The 19,079-nt window shown below is 34.0% G+C and overlaps 2 protein-coding genes across 2 annotated transcripts; one reads left to right on the top strand and one right to left on the bottom strand.

Annotated features, from left to right (window-relative positions):
• Nucleotides 1–5,709: 5,709 nt before the first annotated feature.
• Nucleotides 5,710–6,492, top strand: LOC147409579 (uncharacterized). Its single transcript, XM_086418120.1, has one exon. It carries the CDS (start codon nucleotides 5,710–5,712, stop codon nucleotides 6,490–6,492), a length of 783 nt encoding a protein of 260 aa, XP_086274246.1.
• Nucleotides 6,493–11,303: 4,811 nt separating this feature from the next.
• Nucleotides 11,304–17,962, bottom strand: LOC147409578 (inactive TPR repeat-containing thioredoxin TTL3-like). Its single transcript, XM_086430322.1, has 7 exons — nucleotides 16,576–17,962; nucleotides 15,123–15,318; nucleotides 14,840–15,012; nucleotides 13,905–14,238; nucleotides 13,584–13,788; nucleotides 13,230–13,330; nucleotides 11,304–11,777 (listed from the first exon to the last, which is right to left on the bottom strand). The coding sequence occupies exons 1-7, from the start codon at nucleotides 17,499–17,501 to the stop codon at nucleotides 11,625–11,627; spliced, it is 2,088 nt and encodes a 695-aa protein (XP_086286448.1). The 5' UTR covers nucleotides 17,502–17,962; the 3' UTR covers nucleotides 11,304–11,624.
• Nucleotides 17,963–19,079: the final 1,117 nt, after the last annotated feature.

Below are 19,079 nucleotides of genomic sequence, written 5' to 3'. Positions count from 1 at the left end.
GTGTTAGGGTTAGACTAGGATTAGACCTGCAACTATGGAGGTATCACGAACCCAAATCCACCCATGGATAATCCTAAAACACGGAGGTATCTCAAATATTCACTCAAAGTGGATGGGCATGTTTAAGGCGGTGTTTGTTTGCGCTATTTTTCAGTGCTTATTGCTGAAAAAAATTAAATTTAGCACTTTTGTCAAAATAGCGCGTTTGTTTACTCGTGCTTATTGCTGAAAATAAGTGAAAAAAATTCAGCACTATTTTGATGCTGAAAAAAAGTGCTGAAGCGGTAAGCACTTCGTTTTTTTCAACACGGACAAGTATGCCCTTATTCTTAAAAGGATATTACCTCTTATATCCCATGGATAAGTATATAAACACCCCACAAATTAATAAACCCACACCATAGCTAAATTATTTTATCTTATATGGGTTAAAAGTTTTGGAATGAGTTGATTTTTGGTGAGGATGATCTCTACAATGAGGAGATCATCCTCACAAAAAATCAGCACATTTTGAAACTTCTAACCCTATCAAAACTAGTTCAAGAACCGTAAATTGTCCATTTTTTTTTTTTGAAAACTATTTTTAATGAGTTAGAAGTTTCAAAATAGACTGATTTTTGGTGAGGATGATCTCTAGACCATATAGATTATCCTCACTAAAAATTTGCTCATTCCAAAAACTTTAACCCATATAAAACAAAATAAAAAATGGCTATAGTGTGGGTTGCCCTTATTAATTCATAGGGTGCTTTTATAATTACATATCCTTCATTTCCATTGAAAATTATTCATCCAAAATTAAGTTCTTTTAAAGTTGATTTCAAATTTTGGTGACTTGTATGACATTATTATTTTTAATTTGAAATTTGTGGGTTTTTATAAATAGAAATTATTATTTATAAATTGAAGATTTGAGTATTATTTATTATTTAAAAATAAATTGTATTTTAATTTTATAAGAAATAATATATTTTATTGTGTTTGATAATAAATAAGCATTTGAAACATGTAAACAATGTATAATATGATTGTAAGGGTAACAAAGACAATTTATCAATTTTAGTAATGTGTAACAAATATGATTCAACATCTAAACAAACAACTTTTTTAGCACTTAAATTCAGCGCTTATAAGTTTCAGTGCTTAATGATATTCAGCACTTATTTTTTTCAGTTTAACAAACAGCACCTAAATCAACCTTAAAAAGAAATCGAGGACGAACATAAAGAGACTAAAATAACCCTCTTGCACATTTTATTACTTGTCAAAAAAGTTCAAAAATAAAAATATTAACAAATCTATCCAAGGATAATTAAATAAAATGTTGATTTCCATCGACAATGCTTTCTCTTCTCTCATTATAATAGTAAAGATGTTCCAGCCCAACAACTCAAACTATTCCATCAAATTCATTTTCAAGGTGATTTTGGCTTATACCCTTTTTTGGGTATATATATATATATATTATAATACCTCGATATATTATTTTTTGATCATGGTTGTATTAAGGATTGAAAGCTTGATATCATCGGTAAAGTTGAATTCCATGTAGGATTTACTTATATTAAAAATGTAGGAAATGGGAATTCCGCCTCGGATAATTTGCTCAAATGCACTTCTCAATTTCTGTTTCCAATGTTCTATGGTACTGAGAAATGACTTATATTTACTAAAAATTGAAACAGCAAAGTCGTTATCAGATCATTGTGTACTCAAATATTTTAATATAAACGCTCAAACCAATAGTCCGAATCGACATTTAATCTTAAAGCATTTTCGCTGAATATGAAAAGCAGAATCTGCATGTGAATGCTAATACAAAAGAAAAACGTTGAGAAGCTAGAAGCTAGATCCACCATTGGGTTGGGAGAGGGGGAAAAGTTTTATTGGGCCTAGCCTAAGAAAACATATTTAGATTGGGCTTACCTCAACTATGATGGGCTTTGGCTTTTCTTATAACAGTTCACATGTTGGTATGTTGGGTCTTGACCTAATCTTATAAGATCTAATGAGCTAATGAATTTTAAGAAAAAGTGTTCACCATTATGTCCGTGGGCAGATTATAAACTAAAGCTTGGCTTAAACAAGGCTAAGCACTAGAGGTGTCAATGGGTACCTATTTACCCGGAACCGAAAACCCTGGTTCCGGTTCCGGTTCCCTTTTTATTGGAACCAGTTAGAGTCGGGTTAATATGGAACCGAACCGATAGGAACTGGAACCATTTAGTTCTATCCGATGGGTACCCACAGGTACTCGGAACCGATTTATTTTGTCATTTATTTTTACATTATACATGATTCAAGGTAATCCTATATTTTTGAAATTACCATATATGATATAAAATTCTTCAAATTTCATATAAACTAAATATTTGAGTTTAAGATGAGTCATTTCTTTTTAAATTTATTACTTGTAAAGGAAATACATTTTAATATTTGAATATAAAAGTCATTAAATCATCATTTTAGTGGAACAAATTATTATTAAGTTGATACTTTATAAATAATATGTTATTTTTTAGAAGAAATTTTTTATTATAATGATTTTTAAATAATTTTTCTCATTCGATTATTGAGAATCGGAACCGACAGGTGCTCATGATTTCTAATGGTTTCTGTTCTGGTTCCACTTACTTTAAAATCGGAACCGGAACCAATAAAATATAAAGGTAATAATTCCAAATATCATAGGAACCGAACTAGAACCGACCCATTGACACCCCTACTAAGCACATGTGGTGTTGATGACATAAGCAATAAAGGAAAAAAATTTCTCTCTCCTACTATAGTGAAAAAATGAAAAAACGAAATTTCCATTATTACTTTTTGGTATTCAAAAACATGATCCAATACCATAGTGCCGTAGAGGATGAAATTCTATGAATTTAAAATAAGTTATTTTTTGCCATTTAATTTTAATTTTAAATTTGGGTAGCCATTCATTTTCAAAACCTTTGATAAGCTCGATTTTTTTTTACTGTGTGTTGTTCGTGAAATCTAGAAGGTTGTAATGTTCGATTGTTAGTATGATAATCCATGTGGATCCCACAATACTTTTTAAGATTTGAAATATAAAATTTAAGATTTCTTTGTAGTAGATGTGCGGGTTGGAGAGAAAATTTCTCTCTTATTACTAGCGTCATCAACACCACATGTCAAGCTGGTGTTGGGCTGTGAGGAAACAATTACTCATATAAAGATTGATAGTAGGATAAAGAATATCCATAGTGGACAAGTAGCAAACTCCCCCACATGACTTGTTTACTTATAGACGTTAGACATTTGCTATAATGATCAAAATGTCCACAAAATATCTCTTATTATTGTTGGATGTAAGCATAAATCTTCCAAATCAATTTCAACTATCATTTTAAAAAAATTGAAATTATTTTACCGTTTCACAATTATCTAACACTTCCAAGGAAGAATTATTAATCTTCGTCATCAAAGCATTTTCTAAGTATTTGGGGTAGGTTAAACGAATCATGTTCCTCCATTCTATTATGTCTAGAGTCACTTATTATACTATTGAAAGTGTGTGTATCTCTACTTTCACAATCTCAATTTACGTTATTTAATTTTGAGTTTTCCTCTCATTCTCTTAAAACCTTCAATTTGTACATTCCTTCTAACTAGGGTTATTATCAATCTTTGTTGAACATGTCGAAAACATCTCAAGCCACTTTTTTATCTCCTAATTTTCTCGATTTTTTTTTTTTCTGGTTTTTCTACTAATCGATGTGTTAGCATTTTCATCTTTGATACATTCATTTTAAGGAAGCAACATTAACAAATATCTTAAATGAACATCGGAAGGAGATGACACTAACAATTTTTTAAAGAGAGCTTCTATTGTCACACCAACTTTTACTTAGAGCACGTCAATTCATCTATGCTCCAATCCGATCAATGCATAGATGCAAATAAGATCATTTGTCGCTATACAATATTATTTCATTATCCACCATTGTAGTGAATTTTGGAGCTTACTGTTGTTAACATTGAAAAGCATTGACCAAAGTCAAATTGGGAGAGATTTTTTGAAAACCAAGATGATGGAACTCTTCCTCACACTGGACCACCTTGTGCATGCATCAACCTATATAAGTTTTATATTAATCCAACTTTGGTTAGACCCACACATCTTTTGGAGTCTTTCTTAGACCAACACTTTCCATTTGTCTTCCTTATGAAGAAATGTGTAGGGATGCCAAAGTCAATAAGTGATTAAAAAGCCTATGCTTTTGCTTCCTTCCACAATGAAATCTAAAGTATATATTGTCTCCATTAACTTTCTATTTAGGTTTTTTTTATTAAGTTTAAGTCAAATTCACCACAAAACATGGGTGTGAGTGGGTCCCACCTTTCCAATCTCTCCATTGCCCTTCATTATGCGTTCTTGCTTTAATCAAACTTTGGAGATGCTTTTACCCTACTTTTTTTAAAACTAAAATTGGGGAATATTATTACATCTATAGTTTCTTCTAAAGTAACATTCATGATCAATGTTTAATGATCTCTAAATTTAAATCTAAGATACCCTAACAGTGTTATTCCTCTCAACCCACTTGAGGGTACTTGAAGGATGGGAAAGGATTGGATCAGATTTCAAATCCTATCCAATCCTAGGATTTGGGATCTATAAGGACCCGACCCGACCCGACCGACCGTTAAGGTAAGGAGATTTGGATCCTTGATTATTAATTCTCTGAAATTGAGCAATCTTGACCATCTAAAGCATCAGACCTCTCTTTGGCACGTATCACACCAATGTCTGAAGGTGAAGAACACAAGCAACTTAAATCAAAACACAACTAACCAATTGGTGATCTTAAGGTATTTGTGATTGTAGAAAAAATCACACTACAATACATATTTTAATTTTCTTATTTGTACAATAAATCAATCCCGATTTAATCGGATTGGATCCAAATTACCCAAATCTTATAATTGATTGCTTCGAAATAGACCCATATTCAATCCCAAAGGGGATAATTAAACTTTATGGTTTCTAAGAAAACTGAGGGCATAACATAACAAAAAGGACTTTTCAAAGGTCACTCCTCCAACACCAATAATACAATAAGGGATTATTGGTTTAGGTTCTAATGTTTCTTGGATACACATGACATAAGTTTATTGTTGTAGAATGCTTTTTCTTGTCCAACATCGATATACACTATAATTATCTTATCATTTCTTCATTTTGTTATTTAACTTTAAAAGTAGAGTATGATTTAATCATGAAACAAGGTTGATGGGTTAACAGTTCTCTTTGTTTTTCTCACTTTAATCATGAAACAAGGTTCATGGGTTAATAGTGCACTTTTTTCTTTATTTTGATCTTTCTCTCTCTAAATTAACAAAGAAAAGAAAAGGAGAAGAAGAAGAAGAAGAAAGAAAGAAAAGCTGCCAATGTCTCCTTCCTTTGAAAAAACAAAGCAAATGCAGCAGAAGGCACAAAAGCTGAAAGAGACAAAGAGTGATAAGTTCACCATGAAAGCAAGAGAAGGCAAAGGAGCTCCTCCAGCAGATCTCTTAGTATGTTTTCCTTCTCGAGCCCATCTAACTCGGCCCATTTGCAGCCCAGCTCGGCCCACAGACCTTACCAAGCGTCACCACCACCACCACCACCACCACCACCATCACCACCACCACCAACTCAGATCAGGCCAAGCCAGTCCTCTTTTATGGGCCAAAACCAAAGCCATGGGTCGAGAAATGGCCGAACCCACTTCACCAAAAGTAAGTTGCGCCGGTCAGATCAAAGCCAGGCCCAAGACAAAGCCCAAGACCAGTTCCAGCAAGAACTGGCAATCAGTAATGGAGGAGATAGAGAGGCTTCACAACAACAGAAAACATAACAAGAGACCCACTTGGGTTGACACACATGGGTTTAAGAAAGATATGATGCAATTCTTGACTAGTTTACGAAGCCATCGATTCAACTTTCAATGCTTTGGATATTTTCATGGGTCTGATGTGAATTCTGTTGGTGAAGATGTAGAAGTTGATCAAGAAAATCAAGTGGGTTTGGTTGATGGTGATGGTAGTAGTAGTAGTAGTGCCGCTTCAAGGGCTATTTTCTCTAAGTGGTTCATGGTCTTACAAGAAAATAAGATTAATGAGTTGAATACTAAAGAAGGATCACAATATGATCAAGTAGAAAGAGAAGTGAGAGATGGGTCTTGTGATGAAGGATGTGTTCCTCCTTCAAATGCTCTCTTACTCATGCGTTGTAGGTCGGCACCTTCAAAAAATTGGTTCGATGAGAAACTAAAACAACAAGAACAAGAGAAGGAAAAAGAAGAAGAAGAAGAAGCAAAGAAAGCAAAGTTAGTGTTAGAAGAAGAGAAGAAGAGTGAGAGCTTGATTTTGAAATGCTATGCTCCTGATTTCTTTAAGGTTTCTTCTACTGATATTGCTAATGAGGCTTGGGTTGTTGCTGGAATGAAAGATCCTTTATCAAGAAGTAGAAGTTGGAAGAGGTGATCATCATGTTAAATTTTAATATTATCTTTTGTATTCATTTTTGAAATTTTCTTGCTATTTTATTTTATGTTTTGGATATGTGGATATGTTCTTGTTTGGATTTTTGGAGAATCCAAACTAACATTTTTATCTTATTTTTGTGTTTCTTGCTTGATTTGAATATGGTTTCCATTTGTACAGCTTTCTCATTTCTTTTTTTCTTTAATTAAAAAAAAAAGTGGTTTATGGGATGTACATTTGTGAAATTTGGATCTATTCTTATTGGTTCATTCTACATTTCTTCCGATCTTCGCGACTAAAAATTTGATTTTGGGTGTGAAATCATATCAAGTTGGTAAAGTAATTGCATTTTAATTCAACTCAAGAAGAATCCAATCAGAGTCTTTAGTATATCGATCGTAGGAGATCTAGTGGACATTATTACGATCACAAGAAATCATAATTTTTCAAGATTTGTATTCCATCCTTCCTTGATTGACCCATGTGCAATTGGACTAGCTGTTAGGAATGTGAATGAATACTTCATTAATTGATTATTTGACAGACTTGAACTTGATAATTAGTAGTTTATGAGCTCATTTTTTTTTCCGGATATTAATTAAAGGACGTTTTACGGAATTGGATACAAGTTTTCTAAAAATTTCTAATATATCTAGATATATTTTGAAAATATTTACAGAAACATCAATATATCCATTTTTTTTTTGTTGTTGTTGTAAACTAATGGATTAAATTAGGGCCAAGTTCAGCCTACCCATTTAAATACTAGCATCCCAACCTTAATAAGATCTTATATACGAAATAACATTAAAAAATATGACTGTACATACAAAATAATAAAAACAAAACAAATTAAAATAGAACCTAAAGTCCAAACTAATCTAATTGCTCCTTTCCATACCCAATATGAGCAATATTTCCTCGAAGCCACCCACGAGAGCATTCCCTCACTTACCTAGTGCGTGTGATGTGCGGGCATTGCACTTACCAGCGGGTGAGTCCCATATGCCTTGGTTCAAGCCCTGACTCATCCAGTCCCCTTAGTCGGACTTAAGTCTGGATACAATCCCATTATCAAAAGAAATTGTGACTGTACATCCAAATGATTAATGATCATTTGGAAAAATAGATTAAGCATCAATTATCATTAATGATTATATATTTTTTATTTAAAAATATATATCAGGGACTGTCCAATGATTGGTGACTGTATATCATTTATCAATGATCATTTAGTAAAAATGATCAACAATTAGTGAATATATATATATATATATATTTAAAAGAAAATTTTAACCAGAGCAACCACCATTCAATGAACATTTTGTAAAATTTGCTAATGAACCATACTACACTGACATCCTACAACACTGTTTGTTTAGAGAACCGTCGATTTTTCTTGAGTGAACAAAGCAGGTATCTCGAGGAGAAGTATTTATGGTTCTATGCACACCACCACGTCAGTGCAGTGTCATGGGAAGTCAGTTTAACAATTTTCACTCTTAACTCTATTCTAACAATTAGTATCATGGATCAGTAAAAATTCGAATGTCGTAATAAACAATCATATGAGCCAACCCATAAAGAGACTTCATCAGCCTATGGGCCTCACCTCATTAATCATTCATTGTATGGGCCCACACAAAATTACCTTAACTTTTCCTTTGGAAATACCCTATTTCCACTCCATAGTGAGCATAGTCCTGTTTTTTGTCATCAATCATCAAGTGTGTTCACACTACTAACCTAAACTTTATTCAAATACACCAAATAAAGAAAATCTATCTTTGGTAATTCTAAACATGAAAAGAACAAGAAGTGATTCCTAAAAAAAACTGGTCGAACTAGATCATTTATACCACTGTTTGACATGTGGCACAAATGACATCAGCAATAGAGAGAAAATCTCTCTCCTGTCTCACGTCCTGCCCACAAATTTTAATTTTAAGATTTCAAATCTTAAAATGAGTTATTGAGCACACATGGATTATGCCATTGGCAATCTAACACCATAGCCTTCTAAATTTTATGAAATATATATATATATATATATATATATATATATCATATTAAAAAAAAAAAAGAAAAAAAAAGACTTTTCGAGCTTGATCTAAGGAATTGAAAAATGGCCACTACTGAGCACCCAAATTAAAAAATTAAAATTCAATGGTAAAAAGTAATTGTTTTTTCAATTTTTTATAATTTAATAGAATATCTTGCTCTACAATCCCGTGGGATCGGATAATGTTTTTGAATTCCCCAAGGTGATCCGATCAGGAAATTTCCATTTTCCACTGTGGACAGGAGAGAAATATTCACTCTGATTGCTTATATGTTATCTGAGCCATATGTCAAATGGATGTTGGGCTGTGAGCAAGAATTCACTCATTTATACCATAGTGGTGCTGTTGACAAATGATAACAACTAGAATTTTGGGGCTTCTTTTAGATAAATTTGGGCCCAATAGTGTGTGGGCCAAAACATTACACTAAGTAAGCCCAGCTTACAAAGCCTGTGAACAAGCCCAGGTACAAACCAAAGAGTGAGCTTTTGGAAGATGGGATTGGAGTGGGAGTATAGGCAAGAATTGTCAAATGAATTCCAATGTTTTTGTCCTTGGGACATAGGTGAAGGTGCCAACTTAGCTAAGTTGATTAAGGCGTGTGGAGAATTGATCCCACAACCTATGGTCAAATCCCATTGAACCCACTTTCACGTTGACAACATAGAAGTCTGCATCGATCACCAAAGCGTGGCATCTAGAATATAGTTGGCTTGGGCCAAGTGTGTGGTTTGGGCAGTTGGGGAAGGTCCCTTGGTGGCATGTGCATGAGTGAGAGTGAAGTCGGAGATGTGGTGTCGTAACTCCGACCCTTATTGTTGGAGTTCAACACGTCGGATTTGGGAGTTGGGGTTGGGGTAAGGTTTTACAATTCAATTTGGATTCATTATCTGTAATATTTTTGTATGGTTTTATTATTTGTTAGTGTGGCCCAAATATTATGTGCTACTTGTAGGTAACCTCGATATTCGTCTATTAAATGGATCATTTTAATCTCATTTTGAACAAAATTATTGCAAAAATTTCACACACAAAAATCTGTATTTTTTATAGTAATTTTATCATAATTTACAAATAACTATTAAAATAACCACATTTAAAAAATTATTTTCAGATGATCTTCTATGACATCAGGGGAAAATATTTTTTCACACAAATTTCCTATTCTACTCAAACATCAACAAATAATTTACTTGGAGAGAAAAATATTTTTCATGCAATCAAACACACTCTTCAATAAACACGGTGGTGGATTACGACTGAATTGGAGCCCGTTTGGATACACATAAAAAAATAACATTTTAACTTTATGAAAGTTAAAATACTATAAAGTCAGTATGGATTCATTTTAGAAAATTACTTTTAAAAAGTAAAAAATTACTTCCTTTTTAGTTACTTTCTACTTTCTACCTTTTATCCAAACGTGTTCTTGAAGATTTACTCTCAAACTAAGAAAATACAAAATCTGGTGATTAGGTCCAAACTCCAAACCAACTTACCCAACTAACAAAACTCCTGTTATTTTCTAGTGAACTTCTTCACCAATGGCACGGCAAACAAATCCATATTTTTTAATGTTTTATTAAATAAGTAAGAAATTTTTATTAGTAAGATCCACTACTATAATCTAAAGAATGGTTCTTTTCGTTAATCATGACTTTGTTTAGATAACCCCAACAAGAATAATAAATATAAGAACAATATAATGTCCAATCTCCTTTTTCTTCCCAAGTGCAAGATTAGTTAGAATAATGCTTTACTAATCTCCATTTTTTTTTTAAATTAATCTTAAAATAACACCCCACCTACCGTGGTTGGGCTGTGAAGCATTCTAATTCGTGTCATTAGTAGGACCTGTTCACCCATTCTAATAATGATTTTTTTGATTATTAAACTGACAAGTATTGAGTGTTTGTTTAAGTGCACCCCATTAAGAGATGGTACCCAATACTTAAACAAAGAAAGAAAAAAAGATAATCGTTGGAGAGACTAATTAATAAAGAAATAAATGGGGTTGATAGCATAAAAGAACAATATTATTTTGAGGGTAGTTATAGTGTTTCTTTCTTCAAGAAATTCAGACCAAATCCTTCCAAAATATGCGAACATTCACTTATTTATGGTTATTAATGATGTAAGATAGGTTGTAGAAGACTTCATCAAGCATCTTTATTTATTTATTTTATTTTTGTGCTTATCGTGAGTATCCCCACCCTGCGGGTGAGACTAGTCACACACATTGTCCCCTCGAAAATTCTTACATCAAACCCTGGAGGGTGGCCCAGGGAAGTCATTACTTCGTGGGGTTTTGATCACTTGACCACTTGGCCACTTGACCAACCCTTCTTGAGGAACTTATCAAGGCCCGACTTGCCACTAAGCCAACCTTAACTTTGTGAGCAAATAATGTACACCTTAACTTACGTAAGGAGTAACTTTGTGAGCCATTACCATTGTTACAAGAAATCTCCTTATTACATTAAATCCCAAACATTAGGGAAAGAGGCCAGTTCATAGATCAAATTTCAGTTTAAATTTGAAGTTCACTATTTTTAGAAATTTTCTATCTTGTTATTTCTAACCAAACTAACGTTTCAAGAGTTGAATTGAACTTGGAGTCTATTACGAATATGTGAGACGTATTGATTAGTATTTAGAGACTTTCAATTGAATTTCAAATCTTTTAGAGAATTTCTTTAACTGTTTTTCCTTTTGGAATCAAAATTTTAATTTTCTCCACACTTCAACTGCATCAATCATCTCAAATTCAACTACACAAATCCATGTTCATGCATAGACACACACTAAAAATAATACAAAATATCACAATCTCTCCTCTTTGTCAAATTTTTTGCTTCTTTTAAAAATCAACACCTCCACTTCAATGGGTAATCTTTTAATCTCTGCTCCGAATGCAATTTCGTCCTATAATCTGTTCTTCAACATCAATGAGCTTTCTTTTTTCTATAATGTTTCACTTTATTTTTGTTCTTCCTCAGTCTCTTGATGTGTTGTGGGTAGAGAGAACCCAAACTTTTAATTTGAACAGGTTTTTGGAGTCATATATTTCTAAGTGCTGTAGAATTTGATTGAGCTTTCTAACAATTCATGGTTGATCCCTAGAATGTCTTTGACCCTTGACCCATTCTTGTATATCTTGAAGGCTGGTACTGATGTCACCTTCTCTGACTTAGCTAGATAGGGATGCTCTTCATACTCCACCTGAAATTAATGCATAAATATAATCAAATATACAAATAAACTTAGGTCTTTGAATGATTGAGTGATAGAGCATCGTAAGATGTGGGCCCAGCAGATGTAAATGAGTCCCATACCATCCTCTTTATTTAGGTCTCAACATGGTGCATGACCAGTTCAAAATTAAAGGGTCAAAACCTTTCCAATGGTCCTATTGGGTTATGCATTTTATTCTTGATATATGAAGAGTTGTTGTGAATTGAATCTGAATTTTTTGATGATCCGTTAGCGCCCGTAAAATATTGGACTCATTTGGTTTGGACTTGAATCCTTTGTAACCCTAAGTATATAAAAGGTAAGAGATGAAATCTTAAAGGGAAGGAAGAGATATATGAGAGGCAGAGAAATTGTAATCCTGTTCTTCTTTGATTATCATAGTGAAATCATTATTTTTGCCCATGGACGTAGGTCGATGTTTTAACTGAATCACATATATCTTGTGTCTTATGATATTATTTGTGTTATTGTTGATTTATATTTCAGATCAGAGGATTTTTTTTCTAACATGTCCTATATTTGTAAAGCTAATAATTTTTTGACTCGATCTTTTTCACTCAGTCAATACTCGGTTGACGTGGCCAGGGCACAAAACCATAGATTGTTTCCCATGTGTATCTTGAAGAAAATAATCTATGATTTTGTGCCCTTCTCACGTCAATTGAGTATTGATTGAATTAAAAAAAATTGAGTTAGAAAATCAAGACTCTATTTAAAAAAAGAAAAAAAAAATTGATTTGGATATACCCCTTCACATTTTGGTGAATATTTGGCATATCCCATGTTTTCAAACTGACGACATGCCCTCCATAACCTAGATCTTATTTGTGTAGATTAATGAAAAATGACTTAAATAGTCTCATCTTCAATATTTGATAAAATAACACTTGACTTTTGTTCTAAGAACCAGTCATCTTCAAGCTCTTTAACCTATATGATTAATCTAATCAACCTCACCTAAATCCTTAGATAACCCTTCATTTTTCTACCCAAAATTCACTCGGATTCTACTTCTCATCTTGTTCTTGAGGTCTGTTTGTAACAGATAGATGCTTAATGTTGATGTTAATCAAGGGGGGTTAAAGACGACTAATTTTGAAAAGAAAATCTAAGCATTTTGGTTAAATGGTGAATACGATGTCATTTAAATAGTTTTTCATTGGTCTATCGTAGTAGACCGAGTCAAGGGGCATGTCATCAGTTTGAGTATCATGGGTATGTCAAATATTCACCAAAATGTGGAGGGTGGTGGAGGGGTATCCAACCACTTTATGTTTTTAAAAAGCCCCAAGTGTAATTTTATGATTGTTTGGTCCTTGAATGACAACATCGACATTTTTGCTAATGACGAGTTTACCCTCACCCATACCACTTACAAAAACGTTCTTGAAATCTAGAATGTCAAACAAACAAACAAACCTTAAGGAAGTTGACTGATGGATATCTCTTGCAAAGTTGTTCCATAAGATTCAATGCTTGCTTGTCGTTAGATTTTTTCGAGAAAAGCACCACGGACATGCCTGTTAATAAGTTTAAAAACAAGAGGGTTTTCTCATAATTCAATTCCATATAAAATTAATTGGAAAATTTCTCAAATAATTATCGAAATTTTCATAAATACAAAAAGTTTACATGTATTAAAAGAGCTAACACATATTTTTGACAAATCATTATCAAATTATCAACACCATGTCATAGCTTTATCAACACCTGTAAACTTTCGGAATAAACAAAAATGCCAGTAATTTAGAAAATTTTCTCAAATTAATTTACCAGGTGAAGTCACGAAATGCCTGAATCGCTCATTGTTGGAAATAAGCACTACGTCAGCACTGAATTTCATGTCGGTTACATCTTCCCCTCGTTGTTTCTTGAGTTGGACTTGGGCTTCAAACAAGGCCCGGCCCACCTCCTCGTCTCCCGGTGTTTCCCTTATCAACATCTCGTAATCATGTATCGAAGCCTCCCAACGTTCCAACTAATGAAAAATCAAACAAAAAAAATACAATTATAAGTTTATTTTTTTATTTTTTTTAATCTTCTCTCTTGCAATTTGTACGAGGCATAATACACCCTTAAGCGCAAGTTAGTCACCTTAGCATTACAATCAGCTCTTCTTAATCTGGCCTTGCTATAGGATGGGCGTACGTTAAGAGCATTGGTACAATCTTCGACAGCTTTCTCAAATTGGCCGAGTTTGAATCGGCAAGCGGCTCTGTTGCATAGAACAACTGAGTTGAGTGGGTCATGCTCGAGTCCCTCCCCATATGCTACACATGCCTCCGAGTACTTGGAGGCTTTGAAGAGATCATTGCCATTCGATCGAGCCATGGCCACTGCTCGAGCCCTCCTCAACACACTACTCACTTCCTTGTTGGTTGAGTCGATTCGAGCTGCTCGCTGAGCCCCCACCACTGCCTCCTCAAATCTGTCATTGAATAGCCAGGTGTATCCTTTTAGATGACCCAAAAATAAATAGATTAGTAGTACATGTGAAGGTCATTTTTCCAAGTTCACTAGATTTTTTCTTCTTTGACGGCCGCACATGCCATCCTATCGGCACGTGTACGACGTTAAATAGCCACATTTTGGTGGAAGGGCATATATAATTTCTGGAGAAAAAATCTAGTCAATCATACCAACTCAACTAACTTTTAGCACGACTTAAAATTATATTGTCTTTAGGAAAATCATTTCTTGAAAATAAAAAGAACCAAAATTTATTTTTTCAATATCAGTTCGATAGTTGAACCACCAAATTTTTATAATTAAGCCAGACCAGTTGGGTTCTGTCCGGTCCGGCCCGGTCAAGTTTTTTTGAAAAACTGATTCCCCTGTTTCCCTTTTATACAACATGCTTAGTTCCACACAACAAAAAAAAAAAAAAAACATTTCCTCTAAAATCACGTTTTTAGGCTTAAAAACCTGTAGCCCTGTTGTAGAAGCGTATAGCTATGGCGTAGTGTTGGGGGTGGGTGATATCACGCACCATGATTAAGTTATAAAATGGTCTCGCCCCAAATACTAACCTGCCTGCAGCCATATCAACCTGCGCCCGTATTAGTAAAAGCTGAGCACTCTTAGTGGGCCCAAAGAACTTGGTACAATCATCAACATCAAAAGCTGATGCTTTCGTCATTGTTGCGTCCGCATCTTGATGCCGATACAGCTTCAACAAGGCTTCGGCTTGTAAAGCGAGTATCTTTTAATAAGAAAAAAATATATATATCAAAGAAGAAGATTATTCACTTATGGAGGGGTGCACATTAAACTAAAGGCGCATTATAGATTAAGTAGTGCAAGTTATTTGACCTGTGGAGATGAATCTGCGCCGGAGGATATTGCGCACTGAGTCTCTTTTAGCATTGTTTTCCAGTCTTTTAGGTTCCTTGATTGGGTGCACTTGTGGAGATGAGATTGAAGAGTTTGAGCTTGAGAAACCTCGTTGGATTTTGCTTCTGCTCCTGACTGTTTAAAGTGATACAAGGCTTTCTCGGCTTCTCCCAATCTGTATCAAAACATTTATATGCAGACATTATAATTCTATTGTGGTTTATCTTATTTATCAGTTAAAAAAAAATGAGTTTTTGTCTTTTTTAGGTAGTGTTTGAGAGTGCATTTGAAAGCACTTCCCGCACTTCGTGATATTTGGTAAAGAGCTAAGAAGGAAAGCCAAAAAGGGAGCAACAGCCAGAAGCGAAGAAAGCAAGTTTGGATCCAATAATTATTGGGGAGGGGTTCGATTTATTTAATTTAGATAAGTTTAGGAAAAGAGAAATTATATTGACGCACAATAGAATTATAAGGGCCCTTAAATTTTTAGGGGCACCTATAAAATAAATAAAAAAATATTGTGGGCACTCCATGTCAAAGGGTACCCCTCTCATTTTAAAAGATTCCGACAACTTAGATGAGAAGGAGAAGAAAAACAGAGAGAATGAAAGAGATCAAGGGAGGAAGAGAAAAATAGAAAGAGGGAGAGAGATCAGAGAAGAAGAAAAAAAGAAAAAAAAAAAAAACAAACAAAGAGGGAGAGAGATTGGACGATAAGAAGAAGAAGAAAATCAGAGAGAGAGAGAGGAGGAGGAGGAGATTTTGACTTGTGGCTAGTTTCCTATGTTGGTTCACTGACTAGGGTTCCCTTACAACAAAAATTAAAGACCAAAAAGACAAAAATAAAAAACAACCTGACCCACCCTTAGAGATTGTGGCATGTCAATAAAATTTATCGTAGGAAAATTTCAAGGATTTTATAAATGATGTTTTTAGGGTTTATTTTAAATTCCATCATTTTCAACCTTTCTAAAAATCTTATCTCATTCTTGAGATTATGTACATTGTAAAATTGTTATCCTATTTAATGATTAATTGATAAATCACCAATTAATTCATTGATTGAATGATTTAAAATTTTGATCCTTAATTGATTAAATTTTTTTTTTTTGTCTATAGCAAAAAGTGGTTAAGAATCACTTTCCACTATTTAAATCTTCTAAAATTTAAAATTAATTTTTAGAATGCAAATGTGCCTTTACTTTTTCTAATTATTGATTAGAATTGTTTTAGAACATTTCAAAAGTACAAAATCCATGACAAATGAGTCTAATTTTTTTAAACGTAACTGAGAAGATATCCAAAAATAGAAAAAAGAAGAAGAATGTTTCCCAAAAATACGTTATTCTTATTCTTATTCCACTAGAAGTGTTGTCCTAGGGAGGTGTTTAGTTAGACACACTACATTCCCAAACGAACCCTTAAAAATTACCTGAGATACAATGTTGCCAAGCGATGATGAGCTCTATGATAAGAAGGCTCAATTCTAATGGCTTCTCTGCACTCAAAAACTGCCTCAAGAAACCGACCCAAACCCGTTAACGCAGCGCTCTTGTTGCTCCTATACGATGCCTTATTGGGATCGAGCACAATTGCTCGATCATACAAAACCAAAGCCTCGGCAAACCTTCCCTTCTTATACTCCTCATTACCCATCACCTTCAATTCTTCAGGATCCATTCTTTTAGATAGAGTTCTACATAAATACCCAAACTGTCCTTTGGTTTGATTTGTTTCCTTCTCATTACTACTCTTCCTTACTATATTACCCTTAACACTATTACCATTAAAATTACTTGGTTGCCTTAAGTTACCCAAGTTACTAAACAACATTACATTGCTCGAAGAAGCTCGAACAAGTGTATTACTTCCCTTCGATCTTTGATGATCCATAATCATGCTATCGAGCTCACCCGAAATTCTGATAGCCTCCTTAGGTACTTTCCTTCCTTGGACTAGACCTTGTGTTGGTGCCACCTTTGTCATGCTTGAAACATTTGATGACGAAGATGATGAACTTGTCGTTGTAGTACCATGGGACGGTTTTCGATTTTGATTTTGATAATTTTGGGGTGGTGGGGCTTTAAGATGGTTTATGTTAGGTAATTTGGTGATTGGTTTCTCTAGTACTTGTTTTGAAGGAGTTTCAGATATATTAGAGGTGTCAAGGAAGGAAGTTTCATCGGAGCCACCTCGTCTTCGCTTTGAATTGGTGATTTTGAGTCTAGGAATTGAGTTTGTAGAAACTGTTCTTCTATGCCAATTGAAGCTTCGACGACGAAAAACACCATTGTATAAGACTAGAATACCACAACCTGACCTCTTCTCATGTGTATAACTCGTCACTTCTGTAGACATGATTAATCTCTCCTTGTTTAAGAAATTTAGAACAAAATAGAGAAAAACATGGAGGGAATGAGATTGTAATTGGAAGTAGAAACAATTGAAATATAAGAGGAAGAAGGAGAAGAAGAGTCAAAGATGGGTTGTTGTGAATCAAAAACTATGGGTATGGGTGTCTCTATTTAAGAATATAAATTGTTGAAAACTAGAAACCAAGAATATAAACTCAATAAAGAATAAAAACTAAGAAAAATAATAGATTAAGAAGAAAGAAAGATTGCTTGAACAAGAAGAAGAGTAGTGAAGATAGGCCTACCCCAAGGAAGGTGTGTTTTTATCCTGATCTCACAACCCCCTGGAGTGGCTACCAAGAAACCAACTTTCTCTCTTTCTTTCTTTCTTTCTTTCTCTATGTTTTATTTTCTTTATTCTTGAGAAAGAGAAGGAGAGAAGGAAAAGTTGGAAAAAAAAAAATATGAAAAATGGGGGTTTTTCTTTTTTTTTAAAAAGAGGAATATTATTATTATTATTATTTTTTTTTTTTTTTGAATTTATGGTGGGGACACAGGTAGGAGGACCGGGAGACCCGGTCATTGGAGAAATATGGAATTATGGATCTCTCAATCGTTTGGAAGGACAGACAAAAAGGGAAGTCATTTCTTTACTGATTTTGGATTGGTTGTTACCGACCTTTTACAGCTAAGAGGGGAAAATAGTTTGCTCCACCAACTTAGTAGCAAATTAGATACACCACTATTCACCACCAATCCTCATAAAATTTCTTCCTAGGACTTTCCATAGTTCGGATCGGGTCAGAAATAAAACTGATCCAATAAGAATTGGATTTGACTCGTTCTTGTCGGATCAGAATTTATTGAATTTCAAAATTAAGATTCAAATCCAACCCAATGACAATTTCATATCCAATTTGATATATAGATCAGGGCCTTACTGGTTCGAGGCATGGTTGATCCATACACGATCAAATAGGTTATCAATTCAGATTCTTATCAGATCGTTATGAAATCCCAAATCCTTGATCTAGATTAAAATTTATCTAAATTGATTGGGTTTGATGCCGTCAAATGACAACCCTACTTCATTCCCCCCACATTTTTACATTTATTGTTTCAGGGGAGAATTTACACTAGTGGCAGTGAGTGGGCCCAAATAAGAAAGACACCTAACATTTGTAGGATATGGTCCATCAAACTTTGCTCCTCCACTAATGTAGCGAACATTTTTTCTACTAATGAGCAAAAGCCATGTGAGATGGTCACGTAGGTGAGTGAGAGCTTCCCACGTATTACATCCAGCTGGCGATGCGCGCTTTTGACCATTTCTTCGCTCAGTCTCTTCTTTTCTGTTCTTTTCCCTTTTTCTCCCCATTCTTACCTAACATTTTTTTCTTAAGCTAAGGGTTATTTTCGTCATTCCACAAGTTGAATCCAACTTAATTAATCTACCAAATGAGCTACTTAGATCCGACGGTCGTTGATTAGGGTCTTTCTTATTAATAATATCATATGAATAATCGTGACCGTCCGATCATTGCTAAATTTGGGTTTTAGATTAATCATGGTTGCATTTTCT

The sequence above is a fragment of the Akebia trifoliata genome, chromosome 2, assembly GCF_017979445.1.
Source record: "Akebia trifoliata isolate Shusen 1 chromosome 2, ASM1797944v1, whole genome shotgun sequence".
Classification (NCBI taxonomy): Eukaryota; Viridiplantae; Streptophyta; class Magnoliopsida; order Ranunculales; family Lardizabalaceae; genus Akebia; species Akebia trifoliata.
This window is presented reverse-complemented; position numbering and strand designations above follow the sequence as displayed.

Coding starts and splice junctions, on each gene's coding strand:
- LOC147409579 (XM_086418120.1), top strand. CDS start 5,710: ATGGGTCGAGAAATGGCCGAACCCACTTCACCAAAAGTAAGTTGCGCC.
- LOC147409578 (XM_086430322.1), bottom strand. CDS start 17,501: ATGTCTACAGAAGTGACGAGTTATACACATGAGAAGAGGTCAGGTTGT. Junction 14,239..14,839: donor GTTGATATGGCTGCAGGCAG/GTTAGTATTTGG, acceptor ATTCAATGACAG/ATTTGAGGAGGCAGTGGTGG. Junction 13,789..13,904: donor GAGCTGATTGTAATGCTAAG/GTGACTAACTTG, acceptor ATTTTTCATTAG/TTGGAACGTTGGGAGGCTTC.